General features: G+C 39.6%; 1 protein-coding gene across 2 annotated transcripts in view; it reads left to right on the top strand.

Annotated features, from left to right (window-relative positions):
* The window catches only part of GALNT7 (polypeptide N-acetylgalactosaminyltransferase 7), a 135,776-nt gene that overhangs the window by 55,187 nt on the left and 57,385 nt on the right, over nucleotides 1-23,204 (top strand). For both annotated transcript variants that reach the window (XM_023636293.2, XM_023636294.2), the window contains exon 2: nucleotides 15,145-15,605. In XM_023636293.2, the coding sequence (XP_023492061.1) occupies nucleotides 15,145-15,605 (461 nt within the window). The remainder of the gene's footprint in view (nucleotides 1-15,144; nucleotides 15,606-23,204) is intronic.

Here is a 23,204-nt window from a genome sequence, read left to right as displayed (position 1 = left end):
TGGACCTAGCACTGCTCATCAAGCCATGCTGAGGCAGCGTCCCACATACCACAGCCAGAAGGACCTTCAACTAGAGTACACAACTATGGGGGGCTGTGGGGAGAAGAAGGAAAAAAAAAAAAGAGAAAATTGGCAACAGATGTTAGCCCAGGTGCCAGTCTTTAAAAAAAAAAAGTATAAACCATTTACTACATCATAAATCAGACAATAATTAGGAAAACACCCTGTGTTATTCTCTATGATAGTGTCTTGATATATTACTCCTAATCCTTCTCTGAATTTCATAGTGAGCATGTTTACGTATCCTAGAAAACAGACTATAGTAATGGTGGATATATACTCTGAGGGGTTTTTCCCCACTTTTCCTAAATGATGCTTCTTACACCATAGAAGGAAACAAATGGAGCTTGTATGTGGGCAGCACCTCCTGAGAAATGTAGTAAGTTCCTCTGTGACGATGTAGTTATTTTCTGCCATCCTTATGGAGTCGTTATTGGTAAATTTTTGGTTAGAGTAGAATATCTGTGAAGCCATAGTCATGGGCTTGATCATGAATAATTTGGTTTTATTCCATGGCTGGAGCAATACTTTTGGTCACAAAAATGCGAGAATAATCTTGAGTGGGGGTTTGAAGAGCTCAGAATCCACAGCAGTGCATCAGTCAGGAGAGCCAGCTTAACATGGGACAAAACACTTTAGTCCTCACTCACTAGAGAGGCTCACTTAATTCTTTATGTAAAATTAGTTCAAAATGTTTTCCCCCTTATTTCACATGCTGGCAGGGGAAGTCATAGCCTATCACATTGAAGGAGCAAAAAAACCTTTTGACGAGGCAGATCTCGTTAAGAGTGTCAGAACTGGCTATTTCTTTGCCAAAGACAGACTATAATGTGATGAAAAAGCAGAATAAAAAGACATTAGAGTGTATATTAATTGGGCATTTTTAAAGGCCCCTCAAATTAATTTCCATGTAAATTTCTAGAAAGTAGAAGTCATCATCAAGCAGTCTTAAATCAAGTGGCTTAGCCTTGTGGCTAAATTCTCAGGCTGAGGAGTCACACAGACGAGGGTTCAAGTCCTAAATCACTCACTCACTAATTGTGTGACATTGGACATGTTTTTTAGTCTCTCTAATCTTTGTTCCTCAACCATAAAATGTGAGAATAAAATTAAAACACCTGTTGTAGGATTGTTGTTAGGGCTGGAGTATGTAACATACTTAACAGTGTCCAGTTATTTTACTTTTTAAAATCAAACATTTCTTTGCTGTCTCCCCAAGATCCATCTAAAAAAATATAAAGCAGGCTCTCCTTTAGAAATATGGAGCCCAGGAGACATCATGTTTCCTATTAGATAGGTATTATTGTTTTGTATATGGGAGTAGAAATAAGGGAAATAGAAATGTCAGAGAATTTAGGAGAAAAGAAGATCCATAATAGAAACTCTTACTATGTAAAAGGAGTAAGACTAGTAAGACTCTCCTCAACTGGAACTTTTAGGCTTGTTAGGGAAGAAAAAACTAACACAGGATAGTTAGAGAATTATACAAGTATTAAGGAGTAGAAATCCATAAGGGGGAAAATATCTGGAACTAGAACACGGTGGGATTGAATCTTTATAAATGGAGTTGGAGCTGAGCCTGGAAGGAAAGAAGAGGAGATAGACAGGGCAGTGCTATAGCTAACGGTTGATGACATGAACCAAACTCCAGAGGCAGGACTGAGAATGGATTTTTATGATCTCTTGAAGGGGTCTCACTGACTAGAGTAAGGGGGACAGCTTGAGTGAGTAACAGTGGGTGACATTAGAAGGCCAGGGAAAGGATTTTGAATGTGCTATGTTAGAAAAAGATGAGGAGCCTTTCAATTTTTTTTAAAGAAAACCCTAACAATGCACTGTGAGAGCCGTGTTTAACAGAGGTAAGTCTGATTGCAGTGTGTAGAGTAGATTAAATGGGAAGGCTGTTGGAGTGACTCAGGCAGCAGTGGTGAGGGAGTGGATCCCAGAGAAGAGAAAAATGCTTGTGTCTGCATGGATTCCATCTGTCCTGACCAGGCCACTCCCACACTCTCAGGAACTTTCTTCTCGATTACTCCTTCTCTCACGTGTATTTTAGTGCCTCACCCTTGCCTTTCATTTAAAATGATCAGGACTTTCCCATTAAAAACAAAACAAACCCACACTCCTCACTCTACCTCATTTCCTCCATTCCTACCTCTCCATTTCTGTTCTTCCCTTAACAGGCAGACTTTGCGCAAATTTTGTCTATTTTTGCTTATACTATTTCCACAGTTCCTAACCCTATACCTCAACCCATTTCTGGTGGACTCCTGAATCCATTACACCACCAAAACAACTGTCACTAAGTTATCAGTGAACTTCTTTCACCAAAAAATATCCTCATCTTACTTGGCTTCTAAACAGTATTGAACACTGTTGACTGTTCCCTCTGTCTTGGATACACTGTCTTGGTTTTTGGTTTTCTCCCTACATATTGGGCCAGTCCTTTGTCTCCTTGGTAACCTCACCCTGCTCCACCAGTCTTTAAAGAATTGGATTTCTCAAGGCAGGGTCCTTGGCCCTCTCCTCTTCTCACTTTATAATCTCTCCATAAGTAGACTCATTCAGGTCCTTATGTCAGTTATTATCTATGTGAAGATGTCTGCCAAAATTATATTCTCCAGTCCAGACCTCTTCACTGAGATACAAATTCTGTGTTTCCATCTTCTCTTGAATGTTTCAGAGGCACTTCAAATTCTGCATATCCAAAAAGGCATTTGTCATCTTCAATTTCCGTCATTTTCAGTGTTTCCTCTTTTAGTAACTAGCATCCAATTGTACAAGGTGGAAACCTTAAAGCCATCCCTGACACCTCTGCCTCTTTCACTACCCATACCCAGTCCATCACTGAATTTCTCCATTTCCTAATTAACCCTCATCTACTCTGGCTTCTTTCTAGTGTGTTCTCTTACTCCTTGGCCAGTGGGCTATTTTCAAAATGCTCCTTTTCCTTCCAGGAGCAGTTAAGACTATGAACTTGGCCAGCCGCAGTGGCCTAGTCGTTAAGTTTGGTGTGCTCCTTTTTGGCGGCCTGGATTTGGTTCCCAGGGCATGGACTTACATCACTTTATTAGTGGCCATGCTGTGCTGGTGGCCCACATACTAAAAAATAGAGGAAGATTGGCATGGATGTTAGTGCATGCAAATCTTCCTCAGAAACAAAACAAAACAAATAAAACTATGAACTGGCTTTTCACTGCTCTTGTATTAAGACCAAATTCATTACCATGGACACCAGACCCTGCTTGGTCTGGCCACTACCTATCTTCAGCCTTGTCTGAACCAGGTCCCCCCCCACTCGGCACTCCAGCCACGTTTAGTCCTTCTTACTTACTATAGACTTCTTGCTGCAGGGACTTTGTACAACATGTTCTTTACCTAGAATACTCTTCCCTCCTCTCTTTACCTAGTTGGCTTCTCATGCTTCGGATCTCTGCTCAGTAATCCTTAATTCTTAAGGAAGCCTTCCCTAAATTCCTAGATTAGATCAACCCTCTTGAAAGGCTCTTTTACAGCACTGTATTTGTGTGATTATTTGATTATATGTCTGCCCCACTGGACAGAGAGCTCCACAAGAGCGGGGATGTATTTGTTCATCGTTGTATCCCTGTAGCCTGGTCCAGAGTAGCTACTCAAGATGGATTTGTCAACTCATCAGACATTTCAAAGGAACATCTAGGGCAGAACAAGAGGGTCACAGAAAAGCCTCTAGCACTTTAGATAGTAGGATATTTCCATCGGCAGCTGGGTAGGAGATAATTGTGAGGAGTCCTGAGGCCACTCTAGATCTAAGTTCCTGCGGCCTCCGCCAACATTGTGTATCACAGAGCTGGTGAGTAAGTCACGCTGCAGAACTCAGACTAAAATACTTCTCTTGCCTACACCTTCAGGCCTTGGAATTCTCATTAATTTAACAACTTGCCTGCAGTTTTTAGCCATGTTGACCACTCCTTTCTTGAAATTCTCTCCTGCATTGCCTTTTCTGGTATTTTATTTCTAATTTTTTTTTCTTGTCCTTCTGAAAACATCTCGGCTCCTCTTCTCATTCATTTGCTCCTTCAGAGCACTTAGAACAAAATTCAGCTCTCATCTGGCATGCTCCCCTCTTCAAGGCTCCCATATCTAAGAGGATAAAGTCTGAACCTCTTGGCATTTCTTAAGAGGCACTCTGAGGCACCGTCAATATCTTGAACCTCATCTCCTGCCACCTCCCTGTATGTCCCCTGAACTTCTTGCATCAGACTATTTGGAGTTCCCTGAATAGTCCATGTTCTTTTATGCTTTTGTGCCTTTGCCTCAGTCTAGAATGGCTGCCAAGCCACACCCCTGCCTTCCCACATCCTTGCCTACCAACCATTCCCCCATCTACGTGCCAGGGAGTGTGTGCTGTTTCCAAAACATGGATCAAGTCCCTTACAGTCTTCTGAGGCGTCCCTTCCCCAGGCTGCTTCTCCCTTAGAGGTAGGAGCTTTTTCTGTAACAGAGTACTTTAGAGAGTACCTGGCAGCTAGTAGACCTGTAATAAATATTTGAGCAACTGAAAGGACAGTTCTTTTCTCTTTCAATGATGCATATAACTACTACCCTGAATGCATAATAACAGCCTGGCAAACTCAAGTGTCACTGGATGACCATTCCCCCTGAGAGCAGGCCTGTTGATAGTTGAAAATGTCAAAAAGTTTATTACGTAAATAACCTTGATCTATTCTGAATATATTTTTTCTGTCTTGCATAGTTATGTTTCCTTCGCACACCTTCCTAAAATGGATTTCTAGTTATGACATGGTAGTAAAATGTTGTTCCACACTTCTTTAAAATGATATATCTGCCCTGAAAACTTAGAGGTATTTTCTTTCTTGAGGTGACTATTTTTCAGATTTGCAAGAGAAGATTATCTTATTCCAATCAAAATGTATGTATTCTAAAGCCCCACGTTGCAATACTTTTTTTATGAGCCGTTATGAAAGCCAAGCTTCAGGGCAAAGCAAGGAAGCACTAGAGGAAAAAAGCTGTGTTATGCCTTTCCAGCTGCGGAAAGTAGTGACACTTCATGTGGGAGTGCTGTATTCATTCTAGAATTTCTTCTCTAGAGGGATAACAGGACATCGCTTTTTCAGCTTTCAAAAGGGTATTACAAACATTCTCTCCTAACACAAATACCACATTTGATCGCATTCTGCTCTCAGTAGAATGTTTTCCTTAATATCCTAAGAATTATTAATGATTCTGTTGGTGACAAAATTTCTGATAAAGTTTTCTAAGAAGATTTGGAAGTCATTATGTGCTTTCCCTGGGATTGCCAGATGTGAAGGAGAATTAAGAATTAAGCTATCTGTTTGTCCTTGGCTGGTATTAGATTATGAAGTGCGTGATTATATTGCAAACAACAATCAAAAGGACAGGAGTAAAGAAGCACTTCCTTGGATTAAAAAAAAAAAAGTGTTAACGGTGTGGCTCCTGATTGATGTTGGGATTGCTTTTTTAAAATATTTTAAAGATGATCTAGAAAAAAGAGTAAGGGCAGATTCTTAGCTCTTCTAGGTAAGAAAGTAGAGTTGATTGGCACAAGCTGAAAGGAAGTTCTGCAACATTATGTGAGTGGGCAGAGGAGGAGCAGATGGGACCTCATTTGTAATCAATCCAGCTTTTAAGTAGTTCCTCCTTTCTCTACCTGATGAAATACTGTGATTGTTCTTTTGACGGGTCTATTCAGCAGGGTTAATTTTTTTATTTCTTACCCTACTAAGCTATTTGGTTTTTAAATGTGTATTTCCTCTCTCCATGTGCATACATAATATGTATGCATACATAAATTATTCATGTGTTTAAAAATCTTCACAGATTTTATTTTATAATCTGTTAAAGAACGGAAATTCAACCAAGTAAATTTGAAGATCTAATTGGCTTTTATTCAGCGATTCATGAATCAAGCAGCATCCCATCTAGCAAGTAGAGAGGAGCTCCAAGGAGTTGTACAAAATGGAAGGTTTTTATAGGCAGAAAGAGGGTGGGACAAAGAAGTTGAAAAAGTGAATTGTTTCAGCGAGGTCACCTTCTCTTTGGGGGAGGCAGGAGTCTTAGGCAGATTACCTCACTAGTGTAGATCAGGAAATTCTAGACTGATTGGTTTAAGATTCCACTCCTCAGAAAGGCTGAAGTTAGGTTAGATAGTAAGTCTTGGTGGGGCTTAGCATAAGTGACTCCATTTGGGGCCTGTTGTTTCTTTTTAACAAATTTTTCTCTCATTACTTTGCTTTCCTTTTCTTCTTCTCATTCCTTCCCCAATACCTATCTTACTTTTCGACAGGTCATTTTGTAGGAATAATGTGATAGGATATTTATTGTAAAATATTGACAATGTTATAAAAATATTTTGTGTAACTTGTATGCTGTTTTTAGAATGAAAATACCACTTAGGAGTTTTCTTTTTAATTGCTTATCTTCCAAAAATAGAGAGTTAAAATCTACTCACTACATCCTTTTATAATTTCTAAGAGATATATAATCTGTGTTTTACTACCCTTGGGAGATGAGGCTTTTAAATGACATTGATATGCCTTGTATTTATAGCCCTGCCTTGATCTCTGTGCTCTTCACTGAAATGATGGCATAAAATTTGACAAAGATAGCTTTATCACCTTTTGAAATATACTACAAAATGATTTATTGATTATTTTTTTAATACTCATGTTTGATGCATAAAATTCAGTTACAGTCAGCTAAAGATTTAATATTAAATTTATAATAAGAAATATTTTTTAAAGCCTGTAAAGTATGCATATGATTCAGTTTATGAGCTAAGGCATGAATTTTTATTAAAGTCTCTGAAAAATAAAAATTATTTGGATTTCATAAATATGTTTAAGTTTCATGTTTCATAGTCTTCTTAGTTGTCTATGATAATAACTTTGATCTGGGCATTAAACGATCTTACAAATAAAAGGTTTTCGTAAAAAGATAACCAGTTTGTTCATTTCCTATTATAGTCATTAACCCATATTTTGGTCCTTTAATTGCCCATTTCTTTTTGTAATGTATTCCCTCTTGAATATAATCTGATATTTTTCTGACCTGACTTAGAATCTCTGTCTTATTACTGTTTTAAAACAAGGACCAAATTTGGCAGGAAACCATTTGCAAGATAAATTGGCCTAGAGGACTAAGACTAACACCAGCAGATTTACTTTCTCATGTTTAAATAAAGTACTCATTTTCCATGAAGTAACAAATTTCACTTGCAGACATGATTTACCCAAATCTGAAGAAGAGAAGGAACTGAAAAAAGGATTATTCAAATTTTGGATTTGTCAGGAGAGTAATGTTTTTAGTTATCTCATTTGGATTCTCAAAATACTAGCTTAACCCAAGCCAAGCAATGGCATAAAACAGTGAATCCAAAGTCAGTTTCTATTCCAGCAGGGTAAGAACAGATGACCCACAGCTAAGTGTCCCCCATTTTCTCAGTCTGTAAAGAAACACACACTGTCTACTCGGTGCTGGGACACACAGATTATCCTTAAAGAGCCCTCAGTCTGATTGGGGAGAAACATGGAAACAGACACTGAGGGAATGCAGGAATGCAGTGCATTGACGTGGGTTTTAAAAAGTAAATTTTATGATAAGTTTAACCAGTTCAATCACTTACTTTAGTTTGGTTAAACTAAATTTTGTTTTAAATTGTACTATATACTTCTGAGGAAATGGAGTGGATGTTATTACCCATGCTTACTAACACATGGTGAAAACCATTTTTAAACTATACCTAATCACTAGAATAATCTAGAATGCAAATAGATCAAACTTAAAAAATTAGAATATTTTTATATTTCAGAAGTTTTCTTTTTGGTATTGCCTTTTATCTCTGAAACACTTTTCAGACAAGTTAATCTGGTGGGAAGAAACCTCTTTAACCCTTATTTGGTTTCTTAGATGATTTTAAATGTTTAGAAAGGATCAGAGTTTTCCACTCTAAGCATCCAGATTTCATCATTTACCTGCAGGAAAAAGCCTTGAGTGGATTAGAAACAGCTGGGATGACAGTACATGCCTTGTGCTAAAAAAGGGAATTCACAGCCTCCAGAGGGAGTGGACCCAAAAGGATGCTTGGACCAGGATAAACTGAGAGCTCATTCTAGGCATCAGAAAATGTAGGTAATTTTAGATAACCTTCATGAGGCTATCTTCAATAACTCAAATAGTTGATTTCCCAAAAATAGTTGATATTTTTCTACTGAGTATATAGTATTTTAAATACTTTAAGTTTTCCATTATTTAAGTCAGGTAAATCACAAACTTATCTTGTCTCATCCTAGTGATGGGTAAGAAATTGTGTTTAAACTGGGAGAAGTAGAACCCAAGACTTAAAATTTGTCATATCTAGATATTCTGTAGTTGACCATGATTATTCTACAAGATACACAGAAATCTTCAGAAAATTATTGTGTCAATGCAGATGGATACTTCTCTTAAGAATACCTTATGATATGCATGAAAATCCGAATCTGCAAGTACTAACTAACCAGCCCTAGTGGTCTAGTGGTTAAGATTCGCCACTCTCACCACCCTGACCTGGGTTCATTTTCTGGTCAGGGAACCACACCATCTGTCGGTTGTCATACTGTGGTAGCTGCGTGTTGCTATGATGCTGAAAGCTGTGCCACCGGTATTTCAAATACCAGCAGGGTCACCTGTGTTAGACAGAGGGGTTTCAGCAGAGCTTCCAGACTAAGATAGACTAGGAAGGACCTGGCCACCCACTCCTGAAAATATTTGGCCATGAAACGGAGCATTGTCTGATATAGTGCCAGAAGATGAGAAGATAGTGCAAAAAAAAGACCGGGCAGGGTTTTGCTCTGCTGTACACAGGGTTACCAGGAGTCGGAATCGACGCCACGGCACTAACAGCAAAGTTTCACAACTATGAGATTTTTTGAGAGGCTCTTCTGTAATGGAACTCTCCCTTTTATTAACATGACTAAATCTTCAAAAGTATGACATAGCCAATTTTTTAGGAAGATACTAATTTCAGTATTATTCATAATAGCACAGGATAGATCTGTGTTGTCTACTGTATTTTATATTTTGCTTATTTGTTAAGTAGGACTGGCATTTAATTGACTCAAAACGCTCCCTCATGAGCCTGGTAAGATCTTTGCAGCAGGTGGTTAAAACTGCAGCACTAACTCGCCCTTTTGTAACTGTGGCTGCCACCGTGGATCATAAGTTTTGAGAGAAAAGAAAAGGAATGATCATTAGCTATCTTGCAATAGGCAGCTCTCCATATTCCAGGGTCTCAGTGTGTCTCATTTCATAGAGTAAGTTTGGATCAAACTGGCTTAGTGTATAGTACTTAACCCTGGACTAGTGGTTACCCTGCCAGTCTACTTTATCGTACTAGAGTAGCTGATCGGGATCTCTTTTGGTAAGCAGTTACTGGGATGTCAGTCAGCCATGCTGTTTTCTCCATTTTGTTACCTTTTGGTTTATATCCTGGCCTGTTACTTAGGAGAATAAAAATGAAGAATAGGAATCCCTCTTACATGAGTCTGTTTCGTTCAGCAGAAATTTTTGTATCAAAATGTAATACTTTTACTTACTGATAAGCCACACCCTTCTCCATTTTCAGTTCTGCCCCAGTTACTAACAAGAGGGGTTGCTATTGGCCTTAAATCTCTTCCTGGTATATGGCTCTTAAAATGTACTTGGATTAGGGTGCTTTTCCGTAAGGGAGGACATCCTAGATATTCAAGGACTAGTAAAGTCTCTGTTTAATCTTGGGTTTATCCATTTTAAGCCCTGACTAAGCACAGACAAATTACTTGACCCCTACCCTCCCTCTCATGCCCAACAGGGCAACTGATTCCCAATGCAATCAACTCTCAGTCCTCTGAAAGGAGCAAGACTGGATGGTCTTCAGACATTTTTCAGCAGAAAATGTCAGCAGGGGACAGATTAGCTTAGAATCCAGTTCTAGCTAACCACAGAGAAACAAGGGTACTAAGGCTGGAGTACCCCACACTCCCACCCACATCCTGCCACATGTTGGTGAGAGCTTGGGGACGCCCAGCCTGCAAACACACCCTGTTTCTTCTGAACTTTGGCAGTTCTTTATTTTTACCACCTCCCTCCCTGTTCTCTTTGCCCCTGTTTCTTCTGCTCCTTCTGGGTGAGCAAGTACAGCCAGAGAAAAAAAGCTGATGTGATTTTTCTACTCAAAGGTGTTTTTTATCAAGAGGGTTTTTAAATCATAGAATTAAATTTGACTTGTTCTGTTTTTAAGTTCTGTGGCTCAGACAGAATGATAACCAAATAGTGTGCATATTGTTAGCAGTGGCCACTTCCGAGAGCTATATTGTAATTTCTCAAGAGAGCATGTGACTGCAGAAGCTCATCATTAAGAGCTTAGTTTTTTAGGGTTCACCTATAATTACAAATCCGAACAAGCCTATATTACTTTCATTTGCTTTCCAGACCGTTTTTGCAAATCCATTCGTATTCATATAATTTCTACTGAGGCATGGCCATGTTAGAAAAATATCACACTTAAGTAGGATTTGGAGGTGAGGGGGGAGCTTTGTAAGGTGTAAGGTGAATAGTCGGACTTGATTTCTGATAATCTCGTATTTCCGTCTGGTGATAAGTGATTATATTTGTCAGTACGTTTCCACTTTTATGAATAGACTGATCTGAGAAGATTATCCAGCTATTCTCTTTTCCATTTGTATGAACAGCGATTCATGGACTTTGACTATACAGTAAGTCAGCTGGTGCTTATGAAGGTATTAGAGTACCAGTGAGTCACAAAGGCGTCTACTGATTCTTATTCACTCTCAGGAGGAAGGAGAATATAGTTTTCCTTCTTGAGGGAGTTGAGTATTGCACTGCTTTATAACCATTCTTTGAATCATGTAACATTAAGATTTGACATGATTATTCTTAATTGACTTCAGGTTAGACAGACAATTCTCATATTTGGTTTTGCCTTCAGATTTAATGACATACAGGCATTGAGAAATGAGCAAATTCAATTTTTCTGGTGACTGTTATATAGCATTATTAAGAGTGCAATACTGTGCAGAGAATATAAAATTATGTCCCATTCACTTGCTGAATTCATAAAATATTGCCAGAAAGGTGCTATCTGATCCAAACCCCTCTTTCCCACTCCGTATTCTCCATTGTCTTTCCCTTGTCTTCTCAGTCTCGCTCCTAACCAAAGCAGAAATTTTAGGGTTCATTTATTTCTCAATAAATATTTATTAAAGAATCACATGCTAGGATAAGCATCGGCAATGCAATGGTGCATATGATAGATATGACCCCTATCCTTTCACAGAACTTACAGTCTAGTGCAGGGGTTGGGGGACCAAGTCCATCCACCACCTGTCTTTGTAAGTAAAGTGTTACTGGAACACAGCCACACCCATTCATTTACATATTGTCTGTGGCTGCTTTTGCACTATGATGGCAGACTTAAATAATTGGCAGCAGAGACCCTATGGTCTGCAAAGCCTAAAATGTTTACTACTGGACCCTTTATAGGAAAAGTTAACCAACCCCTGCTCTGGTGGGTGTGATGGAGGTGCAGGCTGGAGCCTGAAAAGTCTTATCAACCTTGTTAAGCAGTGTAAATTCTCCTGAGGGGAGTGGGCCAGCAGTGGAATGTTGTAAGCAAGGCAAGTGACGTGTTCATATTTGAATTTCAGAAAAGTCACTATGGCTGCTATGTAGAAAAAACAATGAAGAGGTGAGGGTAATGAACTAAGGCAATGGCAATGAGGGTAATGGAGAGAAGTCGCCAAATTCAGGAGCTACACAGGTGTTAGAATTGACAAGAATTAGTGATTGATTGGATGTCAGTAGGGTAGATAAAAGAGAGCAAGAAATGCAGGATGAAATGCAGGTTTTGGACTTGATCAGTTGAGTGGATGATGGTTCCAGTCCCTGAAGTAGGGGAAAGACAGTAGTCGAAACAGGTTTGTGATGTGGGGCAAATTATAAATTCAGTTTGGGGTATCTTAAATTTAGGTACCAGAGACATATAAGTAGAAATGTTCAGGAAGCAGTTGACTATAAAGTCCGGAGATCAGAAGTTGATGGGGGCTGAGGAAATGGATGTAGGTATAGTCAATATAAATCTGATCACCTCGCTTGGAAGAGAATGAAATAACTCACAATGAGGGGAAGAATGACAGGTAGACTTCTAATGGAACTATAAACACTAACAAAGATTAGACAAAGAAAAGATCAGAACAATGTTTGGAGAAGATAAGCACTAAGTTTGAATCTATTAAATATTCTCTTGTTGAGGAGGGTAAATTTCAGAAATATTTAAATTTGTAATTTTTCCCTCAGCATTGGCCAAACTACACCATACCATGTATTTCACAATTTGGATATCTTGATTTCGTGTACCATCATATTTCACATTCTTCCAATATGCAATTTTCCCTCTGTGGAATATTAGGTAATCTAATGGATGCTATGGTTATGCATGTTGACGTCTGATGACCTGTTCAATCTACATTTCTATATTTAGTGACATTTCCTTCTCCTCACTTTTTACCTTCCTGGTTACTGATGCACTGGAGCCTTGATGTGAAAAATTGAAGTTGGTGAGAATGTCTTTCTCCTTTTTGTGTTATACTTGGTTCAACATCAACTTGGGTCCAATATCTTAGACTTTTATAGTGATTTCTCTATTTTAATTTGCTTACAACACTGCCATAAGTGAGTATAGTTTTGGAAAAAGCCAGAAGATAAATTGGAGAAATGGATATTTTTCTATCATTAGAATCACCCCTCAACTTTGGTGCCTACCTCTCCATTAGAGTCATGCTTGGCTTCCTCTCCTTTGGATGAGTTAATTCCCACGAGAATCTTAAGGACTTCATGAATATAAGATTTCTGGCAACACTACCTCCTACCCATTTACCTCTGACTCTTAGTAGGGCTCACAGATTAGGCTCCAGCTAAGTCCCTGCTGCTCAGTTGTGTGATGATCAGAAGCCTGATCCAGAAGCCTTATGTACCTGTAACACATGCCTGAAGACAGGCATCACATTTATATAATCAGGCTGAGAGTTGCATTTTATATTTAGTTTTGTGTTATAGGAGGAGAATTGAGAAAATTCTTTGAAATGGACCAAAAAGATTACTGGGTATAGTCTGACTCAGCTTTCTAGGTTATCTCACCGTTTCATTATCTTTGAGCTATTTTACAGTCCTGTAAATGACAGAAACCTGATAGTAATGCAAAAGATTCTTGTCCATGGGAATTGTGTACAATGGAGTGCAATTGGTTATTGCCTTCTGGATATTGACCAGTTGTACCAGTTTTGCGTCTATTTGTAACTTCTTTGCAATATTCTTGATGTTTCTATATTTGTCTGTTCTTTGGATTCACCTTTGAACCAGTTGCAACATCTTACAGTTCTCTTTTTAATTAATAAGTCAATTAAAATCTATGTCCCACATTCAAAAACAATTGTTATATATACACATGTATGTTTATACATGCATATACCATCTGTAGAAAGATCCACCAGACAGTGCTGGCTACGATTGCCTCTACAGAAGGGAAGGCAGAAAACTTGCTTTTCACTCTCTGCCCTTTGGATACTTTGAATTTGGTATCACATGCTTATATTTACCTGAAAACTTGATAAATTTTTAAAATTCCTTTTTGAACTCTCTAAAATCAATCGTTAGCTATCCCTTACCAAAACGTCAACATCAACTAAATTCACATTTGCATTAACTGACTTTCTGAAGAGATCTTTGTCGCTAAACTGCCAGTAGATAGCAACCTACGCATCAGCATCAGCCCTAGAATCTTACTTCTGTACCCTTTAAAACAAAGTTTTTAACTTTACTGTTCAAGACCGTTCTAACGCTGTAGAAACATTTTGGTTAGATGGTACTAATTGTATTATGAATCTATTAAGGAATCCCATAATCTTAGTGTGGAGTGAAGGGGCAGACCAGTTAGCCTATTTTGCACTTGTTCAAAGCTCGCCTTGCCTCTTCCCCAGCTGTGTATACTCTGTAATCCCCGTGTCTAATTATAGCTCGCAGCTCTCCCTTTAAGTTAGTAGTTCTCAAGCTTGGGTGCATATTAAAATCACCTGGGGAACTTTTAAAACTCTGAATGCCCAAAGCAATTAAATCACAGAGGCTGGGGGTGGAACACAGAGAGCAGTATTTTTCAAAGACACCGAGGTGATTGATGTTAATGCTGAGAAACAGTGCTTTGTGCAAAGAATGGTACTGGTTTAGCAAAAACTTGACAGAAAATACCTCAGAAGCAAAAGCACTCGGGATTTCTCACTGAAAGGTCTGCATTGGTGATGAGGAGGATCTAAACAGAGTAGGGAGGCCGCCCTCGCAGAGTATCCTTACATGCAAAAGCTGCTTTTACCTGGGCTGCCTTTGGAGTGGGGCAAAGTAGGTATTGGGTGTGGTTTAAAACCCAAACTGACTTGGTTACAGTTATTAGAGCTTTTTTTATAGTTCTGAATTCAGCTGAACTCTCGCTAAATAGAAAATACCAAATTGGAACTGAATGTGTATCCCTGCCTTGTTCCTCTGCCTTAGGGGCACGAAGCCAGCCTAATGACGAGTGACATCTAACACCACTCCCACCGTGTGGCTGTATTACTGACAAAAAGTTATGTGTATCGTATGCCAGACAACTGGGAAAACTACATACTGTACCACATGACCTATTAAGTGTCTGATTTTGTTATAGGTCTTAGAAGCTCATTGCTCTAACCCATAACAATGTGCTTTGTTAAGAGGTCTTTGCTAGAGAGTTAGGTTTAGAAGGGGAGAAGTAAAAAATGCATCCATTTGTTTATTTTGGAATGGTAAGGCAAGAGAATAGTCTATTTCTTGGTACGTCCTCCCTCCTCCCTGGCTAAAGATGTCTTCTAATGGGAAGTCCTGGTTAATGGCCTGCTTCTGTTTCACATTTTAAACCATTTTATTGTTGCCTCAGCCTTTTTGTAGACATGAAAATTGGTATCATAAACTGCTGTGGTTTGCCTTCATGTACTCATTGTATATCCCCTCCCTTTTGTATAGGAAGAGAGAGATGTCAATAACCCCATGCCTAACCGAGGAGGCAATGGATTAGCTCCTGGGGATGACAGATTCAAACCTGTGGTACCATGGCCTCATGTTGAAGGAGTAGAAGTGGACTTAGAGTCTATTAGAAGAAAAAACAAGGCCAAAAATGAACAAGAGCGCCATGCTGGAGGAGATAACCAGAAAGACATAATACAGAGGCAGTATCTCACATTTAAGCCTCAGACATTCACCTACCGTGATCCTGTGCTACGCCCAGGGATCCTCGGTAACTTTGAACCCAAAGAACCCGAGCCTCATGGAGTGGTTGGTGGCCCTGGAGAGAAAGCCAAGCCATTGGTTTTGGGACCAGAATTCAAACATGCAGTTCAAGCCAGCATTAAAGAGTTTGGATTTAACATGGTGGCAAGTGACATGATCTCACTGGACCGCAGCGTCAATGACTTACGACAAGAAGAGTAAGCACACATCCTCTTTCTAAAATTGGGGCAACTATTGTTTTGATAGATATTTAGTTAGGGTGTTAGAATGGAGAAAATATTTATGCCTTTATTTCAAGGAAATAAGAGGGTCTTTGGTCCACAAAATGGCCAGAAGGAAGAGATCTCTCCATTTATGCCATTATATTGAGGGTATGACTTAGAAAATTCTGGGGTCATTTACATCAGTGCTGCTTAAAATGTGGTCCCCAGACTGTCACCAGTCTGAATTTTTTGTTACCAGTCCACAATGAGAAAATGAGCTTGTACCATTATGTAAATCAACTAGTATTAAATACTTTGTTTAGTTCACCTGACAATTTTTTAATAACAAAACTTTCTTGAAGTATTTCTTTTCATCCTGGATGAAGCTCCTTAGCTTGTTGTGGAACAATAACTAAGAGTAACACTGCTCTAGATGTCTCATTTAATTAACTAGGTATTTATGTTTTCTTTAATTTTTTTCCTCAGTCCTGAAACTGGAAATGGAAACTCCTGACTATATGCAAAAGGAGCACTTAGACAGATAAAACTATGGCCTAAACTTTCAAGTTCTTTTTCACGTAGTTTGATTTAAACTAAAGGATTTCCAACTCTTAACTTTTGGTAGACGGTGATTATTGAATGAACTCAAAGCTTTTCTCTTCCAGTTTATTCAATAACCGGTTCTACTCCTGTAGGATCTAAATAGTTTCCAATAATGTGGATGCAGATTTAATTCACTGCTACCAGAAAACTCTCAAAATGTATTCATGATGATGTGTTATTAACATAATCTTCATTTTAAAAGGTTAACACAGCACACGCACGCACACCACTGCCCCCACAACACACAGAGCAGCATTTTTTATGACCACTAAGTAAAATTGCGTGCCTAATATAGTGTTACTCAATAGAGTTTGGAATTCATATATTTGTTGGTAAGAGTGAGAGAGAGTAAATGAAATATACAAAGAAAGTAGAAGGGGTAGAAGCATAGAACTATGATGTGAGAGACAACCTTTCATACAGAGAAGCGTTGGAGCATCTCAAGGGACTATGAAGGAAGCAGCTTGGAGCAATTTATTCCTAATCAAAGCAGAGACTTGCCTAGTCATAGGGTTGCCAAGTTTAGCAAATAAAAATAGAGGATGCTCAGTTAAATTTGAATTTCAGATAAGCAACGGAAAACATTAAGTATGTCTCAAATTGTGTACAGGACATACTTATGCTTTTAAAGAAATTGCTGTTTATCTGAAATCCAAATATAACTGGGCGTCCTGTATGTCTGGCACCTCTTCTAAGACAGGGGGTAAGGGTGGTTGTTACAGAACTAGGACTGCCATGCAAGTACCCTTTAGGACCCCTAACAGGATCTACAGCCCCTTATCTGGAGTCTATCTCAGTCATCTAAAATATAGCACTTAATCAAACCACTCCTCTCTGTTACAGAAGGTTCTTTCAGAACCTATTGATGGCGTTCTCACCACTGTAACAGGAAAAAGGGAAAGGAAGGGCAGAGTCTAACATTTGTTGACTTTCTACTACATGTCAGGACTTACTGTAAGTTATCCTTTCTAATTCTCACAGCCAAACTATGAGAGAGTACTTACCTGTGTATGTACAGTCTGAGGCTTAGTGTTGTGTGTATGTATCCAGCGATATGACAGAGCTGTGACTCAACCCAAGGTGGTTTGGTGTCAAAGCCCCTTCTCTTTCCACCACACCCCACCTCAAAGTATGTCTCTTCCCAGACAATGTGCTTCAGTGCAGTGTTACCATCAGAGGGTGAGCTTAGTGTAGAAACTGAGATTTACCACATGAAATATTTATAAAAGATACGCCATTTAAAATACCAATATAAATCCAGCTCACTTTTCGATATAAGATATATGCTATGAAAATCAAATGACATGCAAGACGGAGCAGTGCACAGGACTAGAGTCATCCTCTGTGCCTCCCTCTCCTTCAGCCCTCGCTGTATTCTATCTGCAAGGCCTCTTGTTTCTACCACCAAAACATGTCTCAGATTATTTCCGAGAGCCATTCTTTCATCTCCACTGCAACCACCCAGGCCCAAGTCACCATCATCTGTCTTGGAATCCTGCAAGAGCCTCCTTCCTGGTCTGTTTATTTCTACTCTTGCCTCCTACCTTATTTACACAGAAGCCAGTATGGTGTTTGAGCCAAACAAATCTAGCCTATCTAAAACCATTCTTGGGGCTGGCCCGGTGGCGTAGTGGTTAAGTTCATGCACTTCCCTTTGGCAGCTCAGGGTTCACGGTTTTGGATTCCAGGTGTGGACCTGCACACCGCTCGTCAAGCCATGCTGTGGCAGCATCCTACGTACAAAAAAACAGAGGAAGATTGGCAAACAGATTTTAGCTCAGGGGCAGTCTTCCTCACCAAAGTAAATAAATAAATAAAACCATTCTTTGCCTTCCCAATGCACTTAAAGTAAAATTCAATACAATAAAATTCGAACTCCTAACTAGCAGCAGCCCTGTGCCGCGACCCTGCCCTGCCCGCCCAGCCTCCTCTCGCTACTATGCTGTGCTCAGTGCTCTAGCTGTGTCGGCCTTTTCTTGGTTCCTTTGCACAGTCTCCTCCCTCCTCTTTGAATGCTTCTTCCCTTCCTCTTATTGGCTGGCTCTTTCCCATCCTTTAGGTCTCAGTCAAACCTCTCTAACCATGCTAATTTGGTAATGCCCTGCTTTATTTTGTATTACTGCCCTCGGGCCATTTTGTTGATAGTATTTATCAAATTTTATAATTAGATAGTGGTTTATTTAGGTGTTTATTGACTGTCTTTTTTATTAGATGATAAGGTTTTGAAAGCAAGGAATATGTCTATTTTCTTCACCAGTAACTGACACCTAGGAGCTTGGTAGTATCTAGTTGGTAAATATCTGTTGAGAGAATGAGTGAATGAATGAATGAAGTCTGTCAGTGTTCAAATCTTGACTCCATCACTAGATATGAGATTTTAGACCAGTTACTTATCCTCTCTAACCCTCAGTTATCCAATCCTTAGAATGGTTCTAACAATATCTATCTCTCAGGATTGGCATCATAATTAAGTGACTTAACAGATTAAAAGTCTTTTATCCCGGGCCTTTGGTTCGAAACTTAAATATTATTGGCTGTTTTTATTGCTGTCACATTTTTTTCAGGTCACATACCTTCTTGTCAAATTTGAATGTTTTCAGTTACATTTTAACTTTGGTGTCCTCTTCTGCTTTTCAGAAAATGTAAATGTCACACACTGCCTTATCTCCATCATCTTGCTTGTATTTGCACCTTCCATGATGGCAAACTCTGCATCTCTCCTTTGATCATTTTAGACACACCAATTGCCCTCTGAAACTTCTTGCTCTTCTACAATTTTCTTCCTTCCTCCCTCCCTCCCTCCTGTCCTTCCTTTCTTCATTGCATCCTTCCTTCCTTCTTTTCTTTCCTCTTATCCTCCTTCCTTCTTCCATGCTTTGCATAGGCTACTCATTCCTCATATTCTTTCCTCTTCCATAACTGGAACAGCACCTAGAAATAGGATTGCTGCATGTTTCTGCGTATCATTCCTGTAAGTATTGTGTCTCCAATCAAATCAAAGGATCCGAGGCTATCTTAGCAAGTGCTCCTAAGCCCTTTTTTTTTTTTTTGCTGAGGAAGATTAGGCCTGAGCTAACATTTGTTGCCAATCTTCCTCATTTTTTCCCCCCTACTTGAGAAAGATTAGTCTTGGGCTAACAACTGTGTCAATCTCCCTCCACTTTATGTGGGATGCCACCACAGCATGGCTTGATGAGTGGTATGTAGGTCTGTGCCTGGTACCTGAACCTGCAAACCCTGGGCTGCTGAAGCAGAGTGCATGAACTTAACCACTATACCACTGGGCTGGCCTCTCTTGTTTTTTTTTTTTTTTTGAAGTCTCTATTTCATTTATTTCCACTCTGATTTTTATTGTTTCCTTCCTTCTACTGATTTGGGGCTTCGTTTGTTCTTTTTCTAGTTCCTTTAGGTGTATTTTTAGATTGTCTATTCGAGATTTCTCTTGTTTTTAAGTAGGCCTGTATTGCTGTAAACTTCCCTCTCAGTACCACTGTTACCAAATTTTGGTATGTTGTATTTTCATTTTCATTTGTTTCCAGGTATTTTTTGATTTCTCCCTTGATTTTTTTGTTGACCCAGTAGTTGTCCAGTAGCATTTTGTTTAATCTCCACATATTTGTGGCTTTTCCAGTTTTCTTTTTGTAGGTGGTTTCTAATGTCATACTGTTGTGGTCAGAAAAGATGCTTGGTATTATTTCAATCTTCTTAAATTTATTGGGACTTATTTTGTGGCCTAACATGTGATCTATCCTGGAGAATGTTCCATGTGCATTCAAAAAGAATGTGTAGTCTGGATGGAATGTTCTGTATATATCTACTAAGCCCAGATGGACTTATGTGTCATTTAAGGCCAATGATTCCTTATTCATCTTCTGTTTGGATGATCTGTCCATTGTAAGTGGAGTGTTAAAGTCGCCTGTTACTATTGTGTTACTGTCAAATTTTTCTTTTTATGTCTGTTTATAATTGTTTATGTATTTAAGTGCTCCTATGTTGGGTTCATAGATATTTACAAGTCTTATGTCCTCTTGTTGGATTGTTCCCTTTATCATTATGTAATGCCCTTCTTTGTCACTTATTACAGTTTTTGTTTTAAAGTCTATTTTGTTGGACATAAGTATTGCTACCCCAGCTTTCTTTTCATTTCCATTTGCATGGAGTGTCCTTTCCCATCCCTTCACTTTCAGTTTGTGAGTGTCTTTAGGTCTGAGGTGTGTCTCTTGTATGTAGCATATATATGCATCTTGTTTTTTTATCCATTCAGCCACCCTATGTCTTTTGATTGGAGCATTTAGTCCATTGACATTTAAAGTAACTATTGATAAGCAATGTATTTATTGCCATTTCGTGACTTTTTTTCTGGATTTTTTTTTTTAGTTCTCATCTGTCCCTTTCTTCTTCTCTTGCTCTCTTTTCTTATGATTTGATGGCTTTTTTTTAGTGTTATGATTGGGTTCCTTTCTCTTAATTTTTTGTGTATTTATTGTAGGCTTTTGATTTGTGATTACCATTTATAAAAACCTATGTAAATAGCAGTCTATATTAAATTGATGGTCTCTTAAGTTTGACCTCTTACTAAAAGCCCTACTCTTTTACCCTACCTGTCCCCCACGTTTTAGGTTTTTGATATCATATTTTACCTCTTTTTTGTGTGTGTACCCCTTAACTTCTTGTCGTGGAAATACATAATTTTAGTACTTTTGTCTTTTGACCTTCCTACCAGCTTCATAGGTGGTTGATCACTACCTTTCCTGTATAATTGCCTTTAACAGTGATATTTTTTCTTTTATAATATTCTCATTCCTATTTGTGGTCTTTTCTTTTCCACTTACATAAGCTTTAACATTTCTTGTAAGGCCAGTTTAGTAGTGATGTACTCCTTTAGTTTTTGCTTGTCTGGAGAAGTCTTTATCTCTCCTTCCATTCTGAATGATAGCCTTGCCGGGTAGAGTATTCTTGGCTGTAGTTTTGTTTTCCTTTCAGCACTTTGAATATATGGTGCCACTCCCTTCTGGCCTGTAAGGTTTCTGCTGAGAAGTCAGCTGATAGCCTTATGGGGTTTCCTTCATATGTAACTTGTTGCTTTTCTGTGGTTGTGGCTTTTAGGATTCTCTCTTTAATTCTTGACATTTTAATTATAATATGTCTGAGTGGGGCCTCTTTAGTACTCTCTGTGCTTCCTGTACCTGAATGTCTGTTTCCTTCCCCAGGTTAGGGAAATTTTAAGCTATTATTTCATCAAATATGTTCTCTGCCCCTTTGTCTCTCTCTTCTCCTTCTGGGTCACCTATAATATAGATGTTAGTGTGCTTGATGTTGTCCTAGATGTCCCTTAGATTGTCTTCATTCTTTTTAGTTTTTTTCTTTTTTCTGTTGACCTTGGATGATTGCCTCTCCTCTTTGATCCAGCTCACTGATCTAGTCCTCTGCGTCATCTAGTCTGCTGTTGATTTTCTCTAGTGAATTTTTCATTTCTATTTTTGTATTCTTCAGCTCTGATGGGTTCTTTTTTATATTTTCTAATTCTTTATTGAAGTTCTCATTGTGTTTGTCTATTCGTCTCTCCAGTTCAGTGAGCATTCTTATGACTGTTACTTTATACTCTTTATCTGGTAGATTGTTTATCACTGTTTTGTTTAGTTCTTCATCTGAGGATTTGTCCTGTTCCCTTATTTGGAACATACTCCTTTGTCTCCTCATTTTGCCCGTTTCTCTGCCCTTATATCTATGTGTTAGGTAGATCAGCTACGTCCCCTGATCTTGGAGATGTGTCCTTATGGGGCCTTCTGGGGCCCAGCAGCTTGCTCCCCTCTCATCACCCATGCTAGATGCTCCAGGAAGTGTCCCTTGTGTGGGCTGTGTGTGCCTTTCTGTTTTGGTGGGGTTGCTATTGCTGCAGGTGCGCAGGTAGGCTAGGCTGGCTCCTGGGCCAGCTGCTCGTAAGGCTCAGTTGCGTGTGGCTGCTTTAGTCACTTTAGCCACTTTATTGGGCAGGGTAAGCCCTGGTATGACTGGCAGCAGGGTCTAATAGCACACAACTGCTGCTCTTTTGCTGTTAAGTGAGTCGGGCTCCCAGTTTGCCTAGTTGCTAGGCTCAGGGGCTCACAATTGCTGCAAACCTCTGGTACAGCTCCCTGCAGTGTGTGGCTGTTGTCGGCTCTCTTTTGGGTGACGTAGGCCTCTGGCCAGGTCTGGCTCTGCTTGCCTGTGATACACAGCTGCCTCAGGAGCAGATATAGGTAGAACCAGCTCCAGGTGCATCAGCATACAATTGTTTCAGGCATTGGAAGGTGGGAAAGATACCCTGTGTGCTGGTTTGTGATGGCCAGTGGCACACGTTTGCTGCAATCCCATACTCCCCACCACTTGTAGGCCCAAACTTCCTGCCGATGCAGGTCCACACATACATGCCCTACTGATGCAGGCCCACAAGTTTGCCATGGGCTTGCTGATGACTACGGCCAGTCCCTGGGGCAGGCTGCCTGCCCTGGCTGCCCTCGATTACCTTGTGAGCACTTGTGGGTGGCGCAGACCCCTGTACTGATGGGCTAGAGGAAGGAATCCAGTGGTGGCTGCCAGGGTCTGTGTCAGAATGACTCAAGTAGGTCACAATAATGGCTGACGTGAGTGTCTCAGTCCCTGGTGGAGCGGGTCCAGGTGCCTCCTGCGTCTCCAAGAAGCACTCTGAGCTTAGTAAGTGAGTCTCCTTTACCAATGGGCTGTGCCTTTGTCTGTCTGGTGTTTTTGCGCTGGTTTCTCAATCAGGTGAATCTGTGCTTGGCCCCTTTAAAAGCAGGTGTTTCTTTCTTCGAAGTGCTATAGCTTTCCTGAGAGTATTCCCTGTTAGTTTTCAAAGCCATCAAAGCCAGGTATTATGGGCTCTTGCCTCGGTTGTGCTGAATCTAAGGGCTGAGATGCCCACTCTGGAGTTCAGATCCCTGCTCCTCGGGGAAAGCTCCATACCTTTGAGATCACTTCTGGCTGTGAAAT

The sequence above is a fragment of the Equus caballus genome, chromosome 2 (genome assembly GCF_041296265.1).
Source record: "Equus caballus isolate H_3958 breed thoroughbred chromosome 2, TB-T2T, whole genome shotgun sequence".
NCBI lineage: Eukaryota > Metazoa > Chordata > Mammalia > Perissodactyla > Equidae > Equus > Equus caballus.
This window is presented reverse-complemented; position numbering and strand designations above follow the sequence as displayed.